The 17,896-nt window shown below is 36.3% G+C and overlaps 1 protein-coding gene across 9 annotated transcripts in view; it reads left to right on the top strand.

The window, feature by feature from the left end:
• The window catches only part of USP34 (ubiquitin specific peptidase 34), a 251,154-nt gene that overhangs the window by 76,867 nt on the left and 156,391 nt on the right, over positions 1–17,896 (top strand). For all 9 annotated transcript variants that reach the window (XM_043603460.1, XM_043603458.1, XM_043603461.1 and 6 more), the window contains exons 6-10: positions 2,799–2,866; positions 6,170–6,362; positions 7,345–7,406; positions 16,903–16,984; positions 17,072–17,164. In XM_043603460.1, the coding sequence (XP_043459395.1) occupies positions 2,799–2,866; positions 6,170–6,362; positions 7,345–7,406; positions 16,903–16,984; positions 17,072–17,164 (498 nt within the window). The remainder of the gene's footprint in view (positions 1–2,798; positions 2,867–6,169; positions 6,363–7,344; positions 7,407–16,902; positions 16,985–17,071; positions 17,165–17,896) is intronic.

Here is a 17,896-nt window from a genome sequence, read left to right as displayed (position 1 = left end):
TGGTTCTATACAAATTTTGGAAATATTTATTATTGTTCTGTGAAAAATGTAGCTGTTATTTTAGTATAACAGCATCTGTGGATTGCCTATGAACATTTCAACAATATTCATTCTTCCTACCCGTGAGCATGGAATATCTTTTTATTTGTGTCATTTCAATTTTTTTGTCATTGGGTTTTTTTGTTTTTAATTTCTAAAAAATGTTTCGTGAGAGAGAGAGAGAGCGTGAACAGCATGCAGAGAGAGAGAAGGAGACGCTGAATCTGAAGCAGTCTCCAGGCTCTGAGCTGTCAGCACAGAGCCCACTGTGGGGCTTGAACCCATGAACTGTGAGATCGTGACCTGAGCAAAGTCAGATGCTAAACTGACTGAGCCACTCAGATGCCCCGTCATCAGTGTTTTGTAGTTTTCAGAGTAAAGGTCTTTTAGCTCCTTGGTTAAGTTTATTCCTAGGTATTTTATTGTTTTTGGTGCAATTGTAAATCAAATTTTTTGTTTGTTTTTCTTCTATTTTGTTAAGTTAGTCTTAGTTTTAATTCTTCCGTTTTAGTCTTAGGACTTTTATTTACTTTCTTAACTTTTGTACTATCCAGGACCTTCAGGTCAATTTGAATTAAAGACATTCATGATTGCTCCTAGTTTTAGAAGGAATTTTTATTTTTATTTATTTATTATTATTTTTTTTGAGAACGAGAGCACAAGCAGGGGACAGGCAGAGGAAGAGGGAGAGAGAGAGAGAATCTTTTTTTTTTTTAAATTTTAATTCTCAAGTTAGTTAACATACAGTGTAGTCTTGGCTTCAGGAGTAGAACCCAGTGATTCATCTCTTATATCTGACACTCAGTGCTTCATCTTTCCCCTGTGTTCATCTGTTAGGTTCCTCAAATTCCACATGGGTGAGATCATGATATCTGTCTTTCGTTGACTTATTTTGCTTAGCATAATACCCTCCAGTTCCATCCACATTGTTGCAAATGGCAAGATTTCATTCTTTTTGCATTGCTGAGTAGTATTCCATTGTATATATACCACATCTTCTTAATTGGGCATTTGTGCTCTTTCCATAATTGCCTATTGTTGATAGCACTAGTGTAAACATTGAGGTGCATATGCCCCTTTGAATCAGCATTTTTGTATCCTTTGGTTAAATTCCTAGTAGTGCAGTTGCTGGGTTGTAGGGTAGTTCTATCATTAATTTTTTGAGGAACCTTCACACTGTTTTCCAGAGTGATTGTACCAGTTTGCATTCCCACCAACAGTGCAGTAAGGTTACCCCTTCTCCACTTCCTCGCCAACATCTGTTGTGTCCTGAGTTATTAATTATAGCCATTCTGACCTGTGTAAGGTGGCAACTCATTTCTGGTTTTGATTTGTATTTCGATGGTGATGAGCGATGTTGAGCATCTTTTCATGTATCTGTTTGCCATCTTGATGTCTTCTTTGGAAAATTGTCTATTCATGTCTTCTGCCCATTTCTTCACTGGATTATTTGTTTTTTGGGTGTTGAGTTTGGTTAGTTCTTTATAAATTTTGGATACTGACCCTTTATCCGATATGTTATTTGTAAACATCTTCTCCCATTCCATCAGTTGCCTTTTAGTTGTGTTGATTGGTTCTTTTGCTGTGCAGAAGCTTTTTATCTTGATGAGGTCCCAGTAGTTCATTTTTGCTTTTATTTCTCTTCGGGAGAGAGAGAATCTTAAGCAGGCTCCGTGCTGAACTTGGAGACTGATACAGGCTTGATCTCACAACTATGAGTTCATGACCTGAGCTGAAATCAAGAGTCAGACGCTTAACTGACTGAGCCCCCCAGGTGCCCCGAGATGGAAAAATTTTAACCTTTTACCATCAGTATAGCATTTAGTATGGAACTAACATAATGGTCTTTGATTAGAGTGGAGTCATATATTCTGTATTTTCAAATTTGTTTTTAATTTGTGTCCCTTGCCTTTGCTAAGGCTTAGTATTATAGCTTGTTGTTAGATAATTTGCTTAGGATTTTTGTTTTTATGCTACTTGAACCATTATTAGAATAAAGTTCTAAGGTAAGCATATTTAGAAATGGTTTGGAATATCATGGAGACAAAAGAAAATAAATTATAATTTATTATATCTTAGATTGGGGTATCTACAGTAATAGCTTAAATGTTATAATCATTATGTGTGACTATAAAATGTATTTCCCATAGATGGATATTGACAAGAAGGAAGGATGGATTTTCTGTTAAAAGCTAAGATAGTTTATTAGAAAGCTAATTTATTTATTAAAATAATTTTTTAACGTTTATTTATTTTTGAGAGACAGAGAGGGACAGAGTGCAAGCAGGGGATGGACAGAGGAAGAGGGAGACACAGAATCTGAAGCAGGCTTCAGGCTCTGAGCTGTTAGCACAGGGCCCGACGCAGGGCTCAAACTAAAAAACTGTGACATCATGACCTGAGCCACCCAGGCACCCCTAGAAAGCTAACTTCGTGCTATTGTATTTAGGTTGCTGTCATACAAAGAGGCATATAGTACCATGTAGTAAGATGAAATTACTTGGGTAGGTAGGTGATTCTCCCTAGAAAAAGGTTATGGTCTTTAGGATGATTTTATGTATATCTGTTACAAATATATATAGGTTACTTACCTGATATGTGTGTAATCCTGTTTCTTAGTTTATTGTTTTCAAAATATATAAAATGTATGTAGTTTTAGCATCAGCAAAATACTAAATGCTCTTGTTTGTAATTAATTACAGTGACATGTATTTCACATATTCTTTATAGATTAATGTCATATTTATGTTTCTTTATAGATTAGAATATGGCTACATATCCCTGCTGTCATGCAGCACATTATCCCTTTTAGGACCTATGTTATTAGGTAAGTTTATAAAATCTTTTTCCCTTCATTACCAATGTGATATGTTTAAATAGTTTATAACATAGTGTAGATTTATATTGTTTTAAAGTCCCTTGTATTCACATCCTTTAGAGAAAATTGACAGTTTAGTGTATAATATTTTTAATGCTCATGTAGGCTTATATTTAATGTTTACACTTAAACAGTTTATGTTGGACTTTTTTTTTCTTTTTTCAAAGATTTAAAAAATTTTCAGTATTATCTACACTCAGCATGGGACTTGAACTCAAAACCCTGAGCGAACCAGGCTCCCCTGGACCTTTTATTTTCTTATACATGAATATATAAGGAGTTTAACAATGGTTACATGGTATTCCACAGTATGCAGTCAACAAAGATACACGAAGTATTATGTTCTAGGCTTTGGGAATATAGCAGAGAAGAAAGGACTTCTCTTTTTGCAGTGTCTGTACCAAGTAAATAAGTAGATGGTAATAGTTCATCAGAAAGTCATGATAATTACAGAGTAAAGGAGGAGCAAAGGTGGATTGAGAGTTCTAGAGGGTGGGTCACAATTTTAAACAGGGGTTTAAAGAAGGTCTCTTTGAGAAGAGATGACATTTGAGTTTAAGTCCCAGCCTCAGAAGGAACCCTAAGAGGATGGAGAACAAAATGTATTGATTAGAGTTGGAGTGTGAACTTTTGGGAGTTCTAAGATTGTACTTCTTGGTAATATTTATTACTTCTTTCTACTTTTTCTCATTTTATTTGCAAAAATTTGAGTACCTATTTTCCTTACATTTGAGTTTTTGGAGAAAGTATCAAAAAAAGAATCTGATAGTGATGAATCCTTTGTCAGGTAATGTGATAGAGAGGAAATGTGAGGTCTTTCTGAAAGATGGCACTTGAAGATCATGAATCCGCTAATCAGGTGATATTTGGAAGAACGTATTCCCGGTAGAAGGAACATAGGGAAGTTAGCTTTGAAGTTGGAAAGAATATGACATTCAAGAAAGTAGAAGCAGACTGGTGTGGAACATAGTGTGTAAGGGAGGAGTAGTTATGATAAGAGGTTGGATAAGCAAGGGTGGATTGTACAGGACCTTAAAGCTATTAAGAGTTTGGATTTAATTTTAGCAATGGGAATCTATTGCTAAATCTAGGGTTTTAAGCAGGTGAGTCGTGATTATTTTTAGAAGATCACTTTGGCTTTTAAGTGGATCATAAATTGTAAGTTGTTGGGGTAGAAGCTAGGAGACCAATTGAAAGGTTAATGCAGTAGTCTTGGAAATAAATGATGTTTATAAGGATTGTTTATGGTGATTTTGAAAATTGAATGGATGTAAGTGAAAATAAAATGGACAGGATTGGTGATTCTGGAATTTAAAGGGGTAAGCATCCTGGATGACACATAAACCTCCCTCCCTCAATTTCTCTTTTGTGCTGGGCATCATTCACTGAGATGTGAAGAACTGAGAGAACTTCAAGACTTAATTTCGAGATGCCTGTGGGACATTTAAGTGGCACTGGTGAACTGAGAGCATACATGTATAATTAAGAACAGTATTGTTGGAGAACAAACAGAGGGTTACAGGAGGGGTTGTGGGAGGAGGGATGGGCTAAATGGGTAAGGGGCATTAAGGAATCTACTCCTGAAATCATTGTTACACTATATGCTAACTAACTTGGATATAAATTAAACACAACAACAATAGTATTGTTAATTGAGTTATCAGCATAAAGACCTCAGTTATTCAATACCTCCTGGGAGTGAATGAGGTCATCTGGGGGAGAGAATCTAGAAAAGAATAGAAGTGTGTTGAGGTACCTGGTTGTTCCATTCGGTTAAGCATCTAAGTCTTGGTTTCAGCTCAGGTCATGATCTCTCAATTTGTGGGATCAAACCCCAAGTTGGGCTCCTTGCTGACAGTGCAGAGCCTGCTTGGGATTCTCTCTCTCTCTGTCTCTCTACCTGTTCCCCCCCCTCCCCATTCTCTCTCTCCCTCTCCCTCCTTCTCAAAATAAACAAACAAACTTTAAAAAAAGTGTGTGAGGATGGGGCTTTTGTATCAGTTTGCTTTTGCTGTGTAAGAAAACAACACCCAAATCTTAATGGCTTAAAATAACAACCATTTATTATTTCTCACAGTTCTCAGGCTGAGTAGTTCTTTTGATCGGGGTTGACTTGGCTGGAACTGCATGCTTTAAGAATATCACCTCACTTATGTATTCTCTGGTTGCCCGCTGATTGTTGCTGGAAGTGGAGGGGAGTTCATATTCATCTTGCAGTTGGGGCATCGGCTGTGTGTCTTTCATCCAGCAGGCTAACCTGGGTTCCGTTTTTTTGGTGATGGAAAAGTTAGAGGTCAAGTACAGACTTTCCAAGCTTCTTTTATGCCACATCTCTTAATGTTCCATTTATCAAAGCAACTTGCATTGCAAAGCTCGGATTCAAGAGAGAATGTAGATGAAATAGGGAGAATCTAGAGAAAGAAGGTGATACCTCTTTTATTTTTTTAATGTTTATTTAGAGAGAGTGTGAGGGAGGGAGTAGCAGAGAGAGGGAGAGAAAGGGAGAATCCCAAGGAGACTCTGTGTTGTCAGCACAGAGCCTGACATGGGGCTCGATTCCACAAACAGATCATGACCTGAGCTGAAACCAAGAGTTGGACGCTTAACTGACTGAGCCCCCCAGGTCCCCCCAAATAGATGATACCTCTTGATAGGAAGGGTGGCAACATTGCATTGCAAAGGCCTCTGTGTAAAGTGATGGGAATAGTTGGGGCCATTTTGCAATCCATTACAAACCCCGAGGAGCACTAATGTTGAAGGTTGGATAGGGAAGGAAGAACCAGCAAATAGAATAGGTAGGACCTGAGGAAAACCAGTGGTTTGTGATATCTGGAAGCCAAATAAGAATAATGTTTAAAATGTACTTACTTTGAAGAATTTTGGCTGTGTGGGGAGTAAATATACGATTTTATATGAAAGTAGGTGAAATTTACTAAAATAGGACCTGTATACATGATAGATATGAGAGATTAATAAAGCTTTATCAGAGGTGCAGAATCCGATGTTAAATATCTTGGCTCTTGGCAGTTTCTGATTCAAGTTGGACTCTGCAAAGAACATGCTACTTCAGGTCACAGTCTTTGAAGCAATACTTAGAAATAATTTAAATTGGGAATGTTAATCTCAGGATGCCAGGTTCTACTTTATTAAACATTTTAGAGGTATGGAACAAAGGAATATTACTGAATTTTTGAAGGGTCTTTAGGAATATTTTACAGATTTTTATGTATGTTTTATTTTGAATCACTTAAGGTATTTATGCAAGCTCTCTGATCAGGAGTTAAGACAGAGTGCGGCTCGCAACATGGCTGACTTAATGTGGAGCACAGTGAAAGAACCATTGGATACAACATTATGCTTTGATAAAGAAAGTTTAGATCTTGCATTTAAGTACTTTATGTCACCAACTCTGACTATGAGGTTGGCTGGACTAAGTCAGATAACGGTAAGCTATATTTGTTCATTTTGGGTCATTTTTTATTTGCCTTCTGCACTTCACCATCATCATCATTATCCCTACTATTTGTGGAGCACTTATATAAGGCGTTGTGCTTGTTATTTTACATAGATTACTTTGTATGGTCTATATAAATAATTTTAGTATTTTCCCTATTTTAAATATGATGAAACTGAAGCTTAGAATTACAAGGATTTATACTTTAGGTCATCTTTCTTTTCTTTCTTTCTTTCCTTTCTTTTTTTTCTTTCATTTTCCACGCAAAAGCCAGAGATAATTAGGCCATAGATCATATTTGATTAACAGAGATTTTGTTTGAATTGGACGGTAGCAAATAATGTTGTAAATAGAGAGAAATATATATTATTGTCTTGGGGATGAGATGGGGAGGAAGACCTGATACCATGAGTCTGTATTCTTGCATAATAACAATTTGCTAGAGCTCAGTAGTTAGCTGAATCCTTTAGAGTGACTATGCTTTTTCAGATTTACCAAGGTTTCCATGAGCTTTACTCCTTTGTATTTCCTGCCTGTTTTATTCTGAAGTAACCACATTTACCCATGTATTAGGCTTTGTAAATGTAGAAAATACTTATTGACATTTTTTCTAAATTAAATCTTAAATGTATTTATTGAGGGAGCCTTCCTGACATTTTATGTCTGTAGTGACATATTACTTGCTGCCTAGCATTAGATTTTTTAAATTTTTCCCCTATTTAGTTTTGTTCTCTCATTTTCTCTCATGTACTTAGTGGAATGAAGCACGAGTATTACTTGTAGAATGAAATTTTTTACTATTTTAATATGATAAAGGAAATAACCAGATTAATTAGTGTGTGTGAGAATCTTATGTTTTATAATTTTGATTTGGTTATTGACTGATTTATATATAACCATGTTTCTTGGCAGTTGGTAACATACTAGAAAAATTTTGTAAAAAAAACTTTAAATTTCTTTTCTTTAATTATAGAATCAACTTCATACCTTCAATGATGTATGCAATAATGAATCCTTGGTATCAGACACAGAAACGTAAGTAGGAACGTCAGTTTATATATAAGTATATTAACTTATTGTGCAGCTGCTTATATGGTATATATAATTGTGACTTTATTAGTTTGGAAGTGTTTGGTAGGAATTCTTTGCCTTGTGACTTGATGAATAAGTTTTCGGAACAATATATTGAAACAATTCTCTTTTTTAAAAGGATATACCAACACATAGTTTTAGTGGCACAAAATGCAAAGGTGTACTATTTATAAAGGAAAATTCAGTAATAAAGAATATGGGGGGGCACCTGGGTGGCTCAGTCGGTTAAGCATCTGACTCTTGATTTTGGCTCAGGTCATGTTCTTACAGTTGTGACATTGAGCCCCACATTGGGCTCTGTGCTGACAGTGTGGACCCTGCTTGGGATTCTTTCTCTCCTTCTGTCTCTCCCTCTCCCTCTCCCCTGCTCATGGTTGGTCTCTCTCTCAAAATAAATAAATAAACATTAAAAAAATAGAATATGGTACTGATAGTTTTCAGAAAGCACACTTGATGCAGATAAAGAAAAGACCTCATTCAACGCATTTTATGAGGAAAAACCAAGTTAATGATGCTCATGTGTGAAAAGAAGTAGTTGTTATAGCTTAGTGCTTTTCAGTATCTTAGAAATATTTATTTATTCCAATATCCCATTTAGGTGTTTGTCCAGTATACAAATCCATTTTAAAATCTCAATTGAGTGGTAATATCTTTTGCTTGAAAATACCTGTATAGTTTTTTGTTTGTTTTTGTTTTTTTAGTGTTTATTTTTGAGAGAGAGAGAGAGAGAGAGAGAAGGGCAGAGAGGGAAACACAGAATCTGAAGCAGGCTTCAGGCTCTGAGCTGCCAACACAGAGTCCAGTGCAGGGCTTGAACTTAGGAACTATGAGATCGTGACCTGAGCTGAAGTCGGACCAACTGAGCCTGCCAGGTATCCCGACCTGTATAGTTTTAAGGTGTTAGAAAAGTCATAATTATATGAATGACTTATATTTTTGCTTTACTAAGTAAGTAACTTTTATGCATTGATTTTAGTTCTGCCCTATGGAATTAACCTCAGCTGAACCGAACCCTTCGTGAATTTGAAAACCAGAGATGATGTCTGTTGACTCTTTTTCTTCTGCAGGCTAGAGTTCTTATTCTTCCAACATGATAGGGTGTTTAGATTTATTATCAGACCACTCTCCCATCTCTGGCAACATTCTTTGTCAGTGATTTCCTTAAAATAATGTTGCCCAGAATAGGTCATAGCTGTATAAATTCTGGGTCATACTAGGAGTACTATTTCCCACTGTCAGGATATTACATAGATTATATCCAGTAGTAAAACTACACCTTTGGATTTTAACCCCTTAGTTTGCCCTTCTCCCACCTCTCTACTCCATAAGACAGACTAGGAGAATGTTAAATTTGCCAAGGCAGTAATCACCCCCACTCTGCAAAAAAAAAAAAAAAAAATCCTAAAATCATCAGTGCAGTAATTTCACATGTCCATACAAGCTAGATCCTTATGTTGCTAAAACAGTGCATAGAGAATAAGGAGTTCCATTAAAAAAGGTATAAGGAATATGTGTCCTAATGGCATGATTAAGAAAAGAGGGAGGAGAGTCAAAATTTTGAGTAATAGTAGGTAGAAATAGTTAAAATTGGGAAGAGAAAGGTTCTTGCAATGTGGGAAAATTGGAACAAATAGAGAAAAGGTGATAAATACTGTTGCAGCCTATGAATTGTGTCTCTCTTTTTTAGCAGATTTATTAAGGTATAGATACTGTACCTATCATAAAATTCACCTGTATTTACACTGAATTTTAGGAGATTGGCAGGGCTGTGTGAAAATCATCACAGTCCAATTTTAGAACATTTCTATCACTTTAGAAAAACCCCTTTTACCAATTTGTAATCAATTCCTAGTCTTATTCTTAGCCTCACTAATATACTTTTGTCTTTTTTTAATTTAAAATTTTTTTTAAGTTTATTTATTTATTTTGAGAGAGATACTCAGAAAGCACGATGGGTTAAAGGGAGAGAGAGAATTCCAAGCATACTCTGCACTGTCAGTGCCAAGCCAGATGCGGGCTCGAACTCATGAACTGTGAGAACATGATCTGAGTGTAAATCAAGAGGACCAAATTAAAAAAAAAAGCAACACCAAGAGATCATTGTAGTACCAAATGAGATCCATGTCTGTTTTTCCATAGGGAGTAGGGTTGAGGAAAGGATACTACTGGTCTATGGTGGCATTTTTACATGAGGGAAAAAAATCTCCCTTGCGTGGCCCATATTGAAGTGGGAGCTTCCAAACAAATTTTAGTTCTGTGAAGTATCTGAGTTCTTCATATGGATTGTAGAACATCTTGTATACCTAGATCATATAAGATTTGTGTTTAATCAAGCCTACTGTCTTCCATCAAAGTCAGATGGCAAGTCACATTATTGTACTGAGTCATGCTTCTAAAGAGAATCCACTTTAGGATATACTTGATACTAATGATACATTCTTACCAATTAAAGTGGTGGGTGACAGTAATTTAAAAAAGGATTCAAGGGTTCAGTCTTAGCTAGTTTAGTCTGGCTTTATAGATTGTAACTGCCATAGAGAGTAACAAGAATTGGCTGTATTGTTTGTTTTCTTCTCCCTTTATTTCTGTTGCTTTTTATTTCATGTATTTTGGGGAGTTGTGGTTTTTTTTGTGTGTTTGTTTTTAGTCCCATATATGTTTATAATTGTTATGTTCCTGATAATTTCATTCTTTTATCATTATAAAAAGACCCATATATAAAGCTATTTTTGGCTTAGAGGTCCTGGGTGGCTTAGTTGGTTAAGTGTCCAACTTTGTCTCAGGTCATGGTGTCATGATTCATGGGTTCAAGCCCTACTTCAGAGCCTCTGTCTGTCTCCCTCTGCCCCTTCTCGCTTACTCTCTCAAAAATAAATAAACATTAAAAAGCAATCCCCACATTTTTTGGCTTAATGTTTATTTTGTCTGAGTTACTACAACCACTGCAACTTTGTTTTCATGGTATATCTTTTTCCATGCTTTTAACTTTCAATTTGTTTTTTTTTTTGTTTGTTTTTTTTAAGAGCGAGAGGGAGCGAGAGCACAAGTGAGGGAGAGGGGCAGAGGGAGAGAAAGAGAATCTTAAGTCAGCTCCATGCTTAGCACAGAGCTCAACATGGGCCTCCATCACATGACCCTGGGATCATGACTGGGGCCAAAATCTGGAGTTGGACTCTCAACTGATGAGCCACCCAGGTGCTCCTGTTTGTGTTTTTGGATCTAAAGTATTTATCTCAGCATATAGTTGGATTTAACTCTCCCCTCCCCAAATATAATCCCATAATCCCTGTTCCCCGCCCCCTTAAAGTAGTCTCTGTGCCCATTGTGGGGCTTGAACTCTCGACCCTGAGATCATGTTTTATGATCAGTTGCATGTTCTACCCACTGAGCCAGCCAGGTGCTCTAATCTCTGCCTTTTGATTGTAGTATTTAATCCATTTACTCTTAATATCATTGTGTAGTTGGATTTACTCCTATTTTGCTGTTGGTTTTATGTATGCCTTCTGTTTTGATTTTGTTTCTCCTTTATTGCCTTTATTCTTGTATACCATTTTAATCCATTGATTTTTTTTTTAATACTTCAAAAATTACTTTTTTAGTGGCTGCATTATGGGTTATAGTATGCATATTAGTTACTGTCTCCTTCCAATTAGTAATAATGGAATTTTAGTAAAATATGGAAACATTGTTCCAGTATAGGTCTGTTCCTTTGTTTCTGGTAAGTTAGCTGTTAATCTTACTGTGGTTCCTTTGTACACATATGTTTCATTTTCTTTTGCTGATTTCAAGATTTTGCTCTTTATCTTTGGCTTTTAACAATTTGATTATGATGAGTCTAGCTGTGGATCTCCTTGTGTGTATCTTAGTTGGAGTTTGTTGTGATTCCTGGATGTGTAGATAAACATTTTTCATTAAAGTAGGATATTTTGGCCATTATTTCTTCAGCTTTTTTTTTTTTTTTTTTCCTCCTCCTCCTTCTGTGAGTCTGGTTATATGTAGGTTTCCAGAGCCCTGAAAAGTTGTTACTGATAATGTTGTTCAGTTTCATACTTGGCTCAGTTATAGCTACAATTCTGAATAATTAGAAAAGTCCCTGGGTATCCTTAGACTTAAATGGCTTTTTAAATTTAATTCTGTGGATAAACAAGAAAAAATTATTTCACCTTTTCAGTTTTTCTATCTATAATTCATGTGGATGGAACATGTTGGGAGCTCATATGGCAAGTCCTATTTTGAAACCTATTTTCTTCTACTCAGAATATATCTGTAACTACTTTTTTATTCTTTTATATAATTTTTAAATGTTTATTTATTTGAGAGAGCACGATCAGGGAACGGGCAGAGAGAGAGAGAGAGAGAGAAAATCCCAAGATTCTGTGCTGACAGCGCAGAGCCCAACGTGGGGCTCGATCTCACAAACTGTGAGATGGTGACCTGAACCAAAACTAAGAGTCAGACACTTAACTGACTGAGTCACCCAGGTACACCTACTTTTTTCTTCTTTCTTTCTATTTTTTATTTAAAAATTTTTTTAAAATGTTTATTTATTTTTTGAGAGACATAGATAGAGCATGAGCCAGGGGAGAAGCAGAGAGAGAAGGAGTCACAGAATCTGAAGCAGGCTCCAGGCTCTGAGCTGTCAGCACAGAGCCCAACACGGGGCTCAAACTCATGGACCACAAGATCATGACCTGAGCCAAAGTCGGATGCTTAACCAACTAAGCCAAGGCGCCTCTTTTCTTTTTCTTTTTTGATTATTTTTTTAACATATTTATTTTTGAGAGACACAGACATAGCGTGACTAGAGGAGGAGCAGAGAGAGAGGGAGACACAGAATCTGAAGCAGGCTCCAGGCTCCGAGCTGTCAGCACAGAGCCTGATGTGGGGCACGAACTCACGAACCGTGAGATCATGACATGAGCCAAAGTTGGATGCTTAATCAGCTGAGCCACCCAGGCGCCCTTTCTTTTTCTTTTTAAATGTTGTTTTAAATTTTATTTTGAGAGAATGTGAGTGTGGGAGAGGCAGAGAGAGAGAGGGAGACAGAAGATCTGAAGTGGGCTCTACACTGACAACAGCAAGCCTGATGTGTGTCTTGAACTCATCAATTGCGAAACCATGACCTGAGCCAAAGTCAGACACTCAACCAACTGAACCACCCAGGCACCCCACTACTTTTTTCATTAAATGTTCTGTAATAGCCATTTAAAAAGGTTTTTGAAGAAATAGGCAATCTGAAGAAGCCTGTATCAAAGAAATTGAATGAAAAATTACTGACTTTCCAAAACAAAGCACCAGGCCCAGATGTCGTCACTGGTGAATTCTTCCAAATATTAAAAGAAGAAATTTAAGGGGTGCCTGGGTTGCTCAGTTCGTTAAGTGTCAGACTTCAGCTCAGGTCATGATTTTGTGGTCTGTGAGTTCAAGCCCCATGTTGGGCTCTGTGCTAACAGTTCAGAGCCTAGAGCCTGCTTCGGGTTCTGTGTCTCCCTCTCCTTCAGCCTCTACCCCACTCATGTTCTGTCTGTCTTTCTCTCAAAAATAAACATTAAAAAAATTAAAAAAAAATAAGAAATTTAAGGAAGAAATTACCCTAGGGGCAACTTGGTAGCTCAGTTGGTTAAGCATCTGAATCTTGTTTTCCGCTCAGGTCATGATCTCATGGTTGTGAGTTTGAGCTCCTCACTGGGCTCTGTGCTAGGTGTGGAGCCTGCTTGAGATTGTCTCTCTCCCTCTCCTTTTGCCCCTCCTCAGTTTATATGCCTGTGTGCATGCACTCTCAAAAAAAAAAAAACACAAACCACACACAACACCCTCCCCCAATACCAAAACCAAAGACATGTAAAAACTACAGACCAGTATTTCTCATGAACATAAATGTAGAAATCTTCATAAAATATTAGCAAATCAAGTCCATCAATGTACAAAAAGAATTACATGCTGCAACCAAGTGAGTTATACCCCAGGTATGCAAATCTGGTTCATTTCATGTAATCTGTCACATCAACAGGCTAAAAGAAAAATCACATGATCATATGTATATATAAAGAAAAAGTATTTGACAAAATTGAATACTTAAGATAAAACTCTCAGTAAACTAGGAGTAGAGAACTTCCTCAGCTTGGTAAAGAACATTTACAAAAAAGCTACAGGTAACTTTGTATTAATAGTGAGAAACACAAAGCTTTCCACTGAAATCAGGAAAAAGGAAAGTCTGTTCTCTTACCACTGTCTTTCAACACTCTACTCAAAAGGCCTACCTAGTGTAGTAAGGCAAGGAAAGAGAATAAAATGTATATAGATTGGGAAGGAAGAAATCAGTCTTTGATTGGTGATGACATGATCTTCTATATAGAAAATCTGGAAGAATTGACACTTGTGGAACCTAGTGAGTGAGCAAAGGTACAGCAAGGTTGCAGGATACAAAGTTAATAAAGAAAACTCAGTTGCTTTTCTGTATATCAGTACTGAACACATGAAATTTGAAATTTAAAATATAATTTCATTTACATTAGCACAACATATGAAATACTTAGATATAGATCCTGTTCATATTTTATTAGATTTATGTGAGGAAAATTACAAAACTCCGACAAAAGATACCAAAGAACTAAATAAATGGAGAGATACTCCATGTTTATGAATAGAACATGTAAAATTGTAAAGATAACAGTTCTTCCCAACTTGATCTATAGATTCAGTATAACCCCAGTCAAATCCGAGCAGGTTATTGTGGATATCAACAAAATGACTCTAAAGTTTATATAGAGAGACAAAATACCCATAATTGCTAAGACAATATTGAAAAGAACAAAGTTGGCAGACTGATGATACCCACCCTCAAGACTTTAAAATTGCAGTCACGACAGTGTGGTACTGGTGACAAATAGATGAATGGAACAGAATAGAGAGCTCAGAAATAGACCATATAAATATAGTCCATTGACAGAGGAGCAAAGGCAGTACCATGGAGCAAAAATAGTCTTTCCAACAAATGGCACTGAAACAATTGGACAACTATGTACAAAAGAAAGAATCCAGACACAGACCACATACACTACTCAAAAATTAACTTAAAATGTGTCACACACATAAACATAAAATGCAAAATTATAAAATTTTGTATTTTATAAAATCTTCTAGAATATAGGAGAAAACCTAGATGACTTTGAGTATGGCAGTGACCTTTTGGATATAACACCGTGATCCACCAAAGAAAGAATTGGCAAGGTGGAGTTTATTAAAATTAAAAACTTGTGCTCTGTGGAAGGTAATGTAAAGAGATTAAGAAGACAGCCACAAGCTGGAAAAAAAATTTTCAAAAGACATGCCTGATAAAGGACTGCTATCCAAAATATTCAGAGAATCTTGAAATTTAACAGTAAGTACCTTGGGCACTCTGACTAAAAAATATACCAAAGATTTTATCGCCCTTCAAGCCTAAATCAGAAGATACAGAAATGACAAATATGCACACGAAAAGATGCCCTATATCCTCTTTCATGAGGGAAATGCAAATTAAACTATCAGTGAGATTCTACTGCACATCTCTTAGAACAGTCAAAATTTAGAATCCTGATAACACCAAATGCTGACAAGGTTTTGGAGCAACAAGAACTCTCATCTGTTGCTGGTAGGAGTACACTCCACTTTGGCAGGCAGTTTGGTAGTTTCTTACAAAATTCAACATACTCTTAACCATTTATCTAACAGTTGTGTTTTCTGATATTGACCCAGAGGAGTTGAAAACTTAGGTCAACTTAGGAGTTGAAAACACCGCATAGGTGTTTATATTAGCTTTATTCATAATTGTTGAACTAGAATAAACCAATGGGATATTGCTAAATGAAAAAAATGGTGAGTGAAAGAGGCCAGATTAAAAAAAAATTACTTAATGTATCTTTTTTTACACATAAAATTCCAGAAATGAAAAGTATAATAAAGCAGAGTATGGGGAGTGTGGTTGTGGGGGCTGGAGAAGGGGCAGATGACAGAGGGGAATAAAGAATGTTTTTGGGTTAGTGTATGTGTTTATCATCTTGATGGTGGTGATGAATTCATAGAATATACTTAAGCTTAAATTCGTGAAACTGTATACTTTAAATGTCTTCAGAGGCACCTGGGTGGCTCAGTCGGTTAGGCGGCCGACTTCAGCTCAGGTCATGATCTCGTGGTCCATGAGTTCGAGCCCCGCGTCGTGCTCTGTGCTGACAGCTCAGAGCCTGGAGCCTGTTTCGGATTCTGTGTCTCCCTCTCTCTCTGACCCTCCCCCGTTCATGCTCTGTCTCTCTCTCTCTCAAAAATAAATAAATGTTAAAAAAAAAAAAGTGAATGTCTTCAGTGTATTATATGTCATGTATATCTCAAAGGTGTAAAAGACAATTAACTGATAAACTCTCATACTACCTTATTGGTAGAACTAATATAATAGGTTAACTTCTATTCTAAAGGAGACTTGATGGCTCTTCTTAAAAAATGAGGGGTGCCTGGGTGGCTCAGTCAGTTAAGCCTCTGACTGTTGATTTCAGCTCCAGTCGTGATCTCCCAGTTCTGAGATTGAGCCCCATGTTGGGGCTCTGTGCTGAGCATTGAGCCTGCTTGGGATTCTCTCTCCCTGTTTCTCTCTCTCTCTACTCCCCCTCTCCCCCTCTCCCCTGCTCATATACGTGCACACGTGCTCTCTCTCTCTCTAAATAAGCAAACAAATGTTAAAAAAAATCAAGAGTAATCTGGAACTGTTATAAAATGTTCATGGTTTGCAATGAGATTTTGGTAAATATAGTTTATTCTGAATGATCAATTGATATATTTAAGGAACAATAATCTTTATTAATATCAGGCAGGAGACTTTTAGTTTGGCTTTTAGATAATTTTTTTTTTTCCTTTTACCCTTTTGGTAACCTGTTTTCCTGATGTTACCTTACTGTAGGGGGCATATTGGGAAACCTTCTCTGAATGCTTAGGTGCCTACTATGGAAATTAAAAAGTAGAAGTCAAGTCTTTGAGTAGGAAAATAAATTGCTTATTGTTATGCTTGGTATTTCCACTTGTATAACTGGTGTGAGCTGTTACCTTTTCAGGTTTGTTTTGCTTGTTTATAAATTCAGGCAGTATTACCATTTCTTTTAGTTATTCTTTGTGGTACTCTAACCAGTTAATTGTATATAATCATTTCTTTATAATTTGTATGTGCACAAAGTTAGGTTTGTGGGTGCCTTGCTGGCTCAGACAGTGGAGCATGTGACTCTTGATCTCAGGGTCATGAGTTCAAGCCCCACACTGGCATGGAGCCAAAAACAACAACAACAACAACAACAACAACAATAAAACTCACTTTAAAAAAAAATTAGGTGTTCAACTGAATCTGCATTTTAGACTTGGGAAAGAATGATATTAATAATTTTTTAATGCACTAACTATTTTGATTATTTGACTTTAGGTCCATTGCAAAAGAACTTGCAGACTGGCTAATAAGCAACAATGTGGTAGAGCATATATTTGGACCAAATTTACATATTGAGGTTTGTGGACAATTACATGACTTCTCTGCTCTAGTAAAAGAAGAATACTTTAGAAAATTGACTATAATAAGTTTTTTTCCCCCCCAGATTATCAAACAGTGCCAAGTGATTTTGAACTTCTTGGCAGCAGAAGGGAGACTGAGTACTCAGCATATTGATTGCATATGGGCTGCAGCACAGGTAATATTAACAACTCCTATTCATTAAGTGCTTCTTAATTATTTGTTCTAAGTGTTTTATTCCCCTAAGAGGTAAGTTCTGTTATCCCCATTTTATAGCTAAAGAAACAGAGACATAGTGAAAGTTGGTCATGGAATCTATGGAGTCTGGCTTCAGAATCTATGTCTGACTATATTATAGGGAGAATTGAAGGAAATGAGAGTCATTTGGAGGGTCTTCATGAAACCATCTTGGTTTATTAAGAGATATTTGCCTATTTGTTGATACAGTAAACCCTTCTGTATGTTGTATTCATAGTTTTCTATTATACTGTTTTCTTTTTTAATTCAGTTATTTGAATAGGCATATATCAGCATGGTTCAAAATCCAAAAAATAAATAGTAGAGTGTATGTTATATCTCAACCCTTCCCCCCACTCCTGTCCCTACATTCTAGGCATGCAGTTCTTATCTTCTCAGGTGCATCAGAGATTTTCTGTGTAAATAGCTAATTGTAAGCTTTTTTTTTTTTTTTTGCCCCCTTTATTACACATGTTGCATACTAAATGGACTTGGCTTTTTTCATTTAATTTATCCTGAAGATTATTGCATATCAATATATAAAACCATTTTTAAAAGAGGGCATAGTATTTAAATATATGCATGTATGGTAATTTATTTAACTAGTTCCTGTTCATAGGCATTATTTTTTCCTATTCTTTTCTATTATAAACAATGCTAAAATCAGTAAGTT

This window comes from Prionailurus bengalensis, chromosome A3 (assembly GCF_016509475.1).
Source record: "Prionailurus bengalensis isolate Pbe53 chromosome A3, Fcat_Pben_1.1_paternal_pri, whole genome shotgun sequence".
NCBI classification, from domain to species: domain Eukaryota; kingdom Metazoa; phylum Chordata; class Mammalia; order Carnivora; family Felidae; genus Prionailurus; species Prionailurus bengalensis.
The sequence above is the reverse complement of the archived record's forward strand: the minus strand, read 5'-3'. Positions and strand labels throughout refer to the sequence as shown.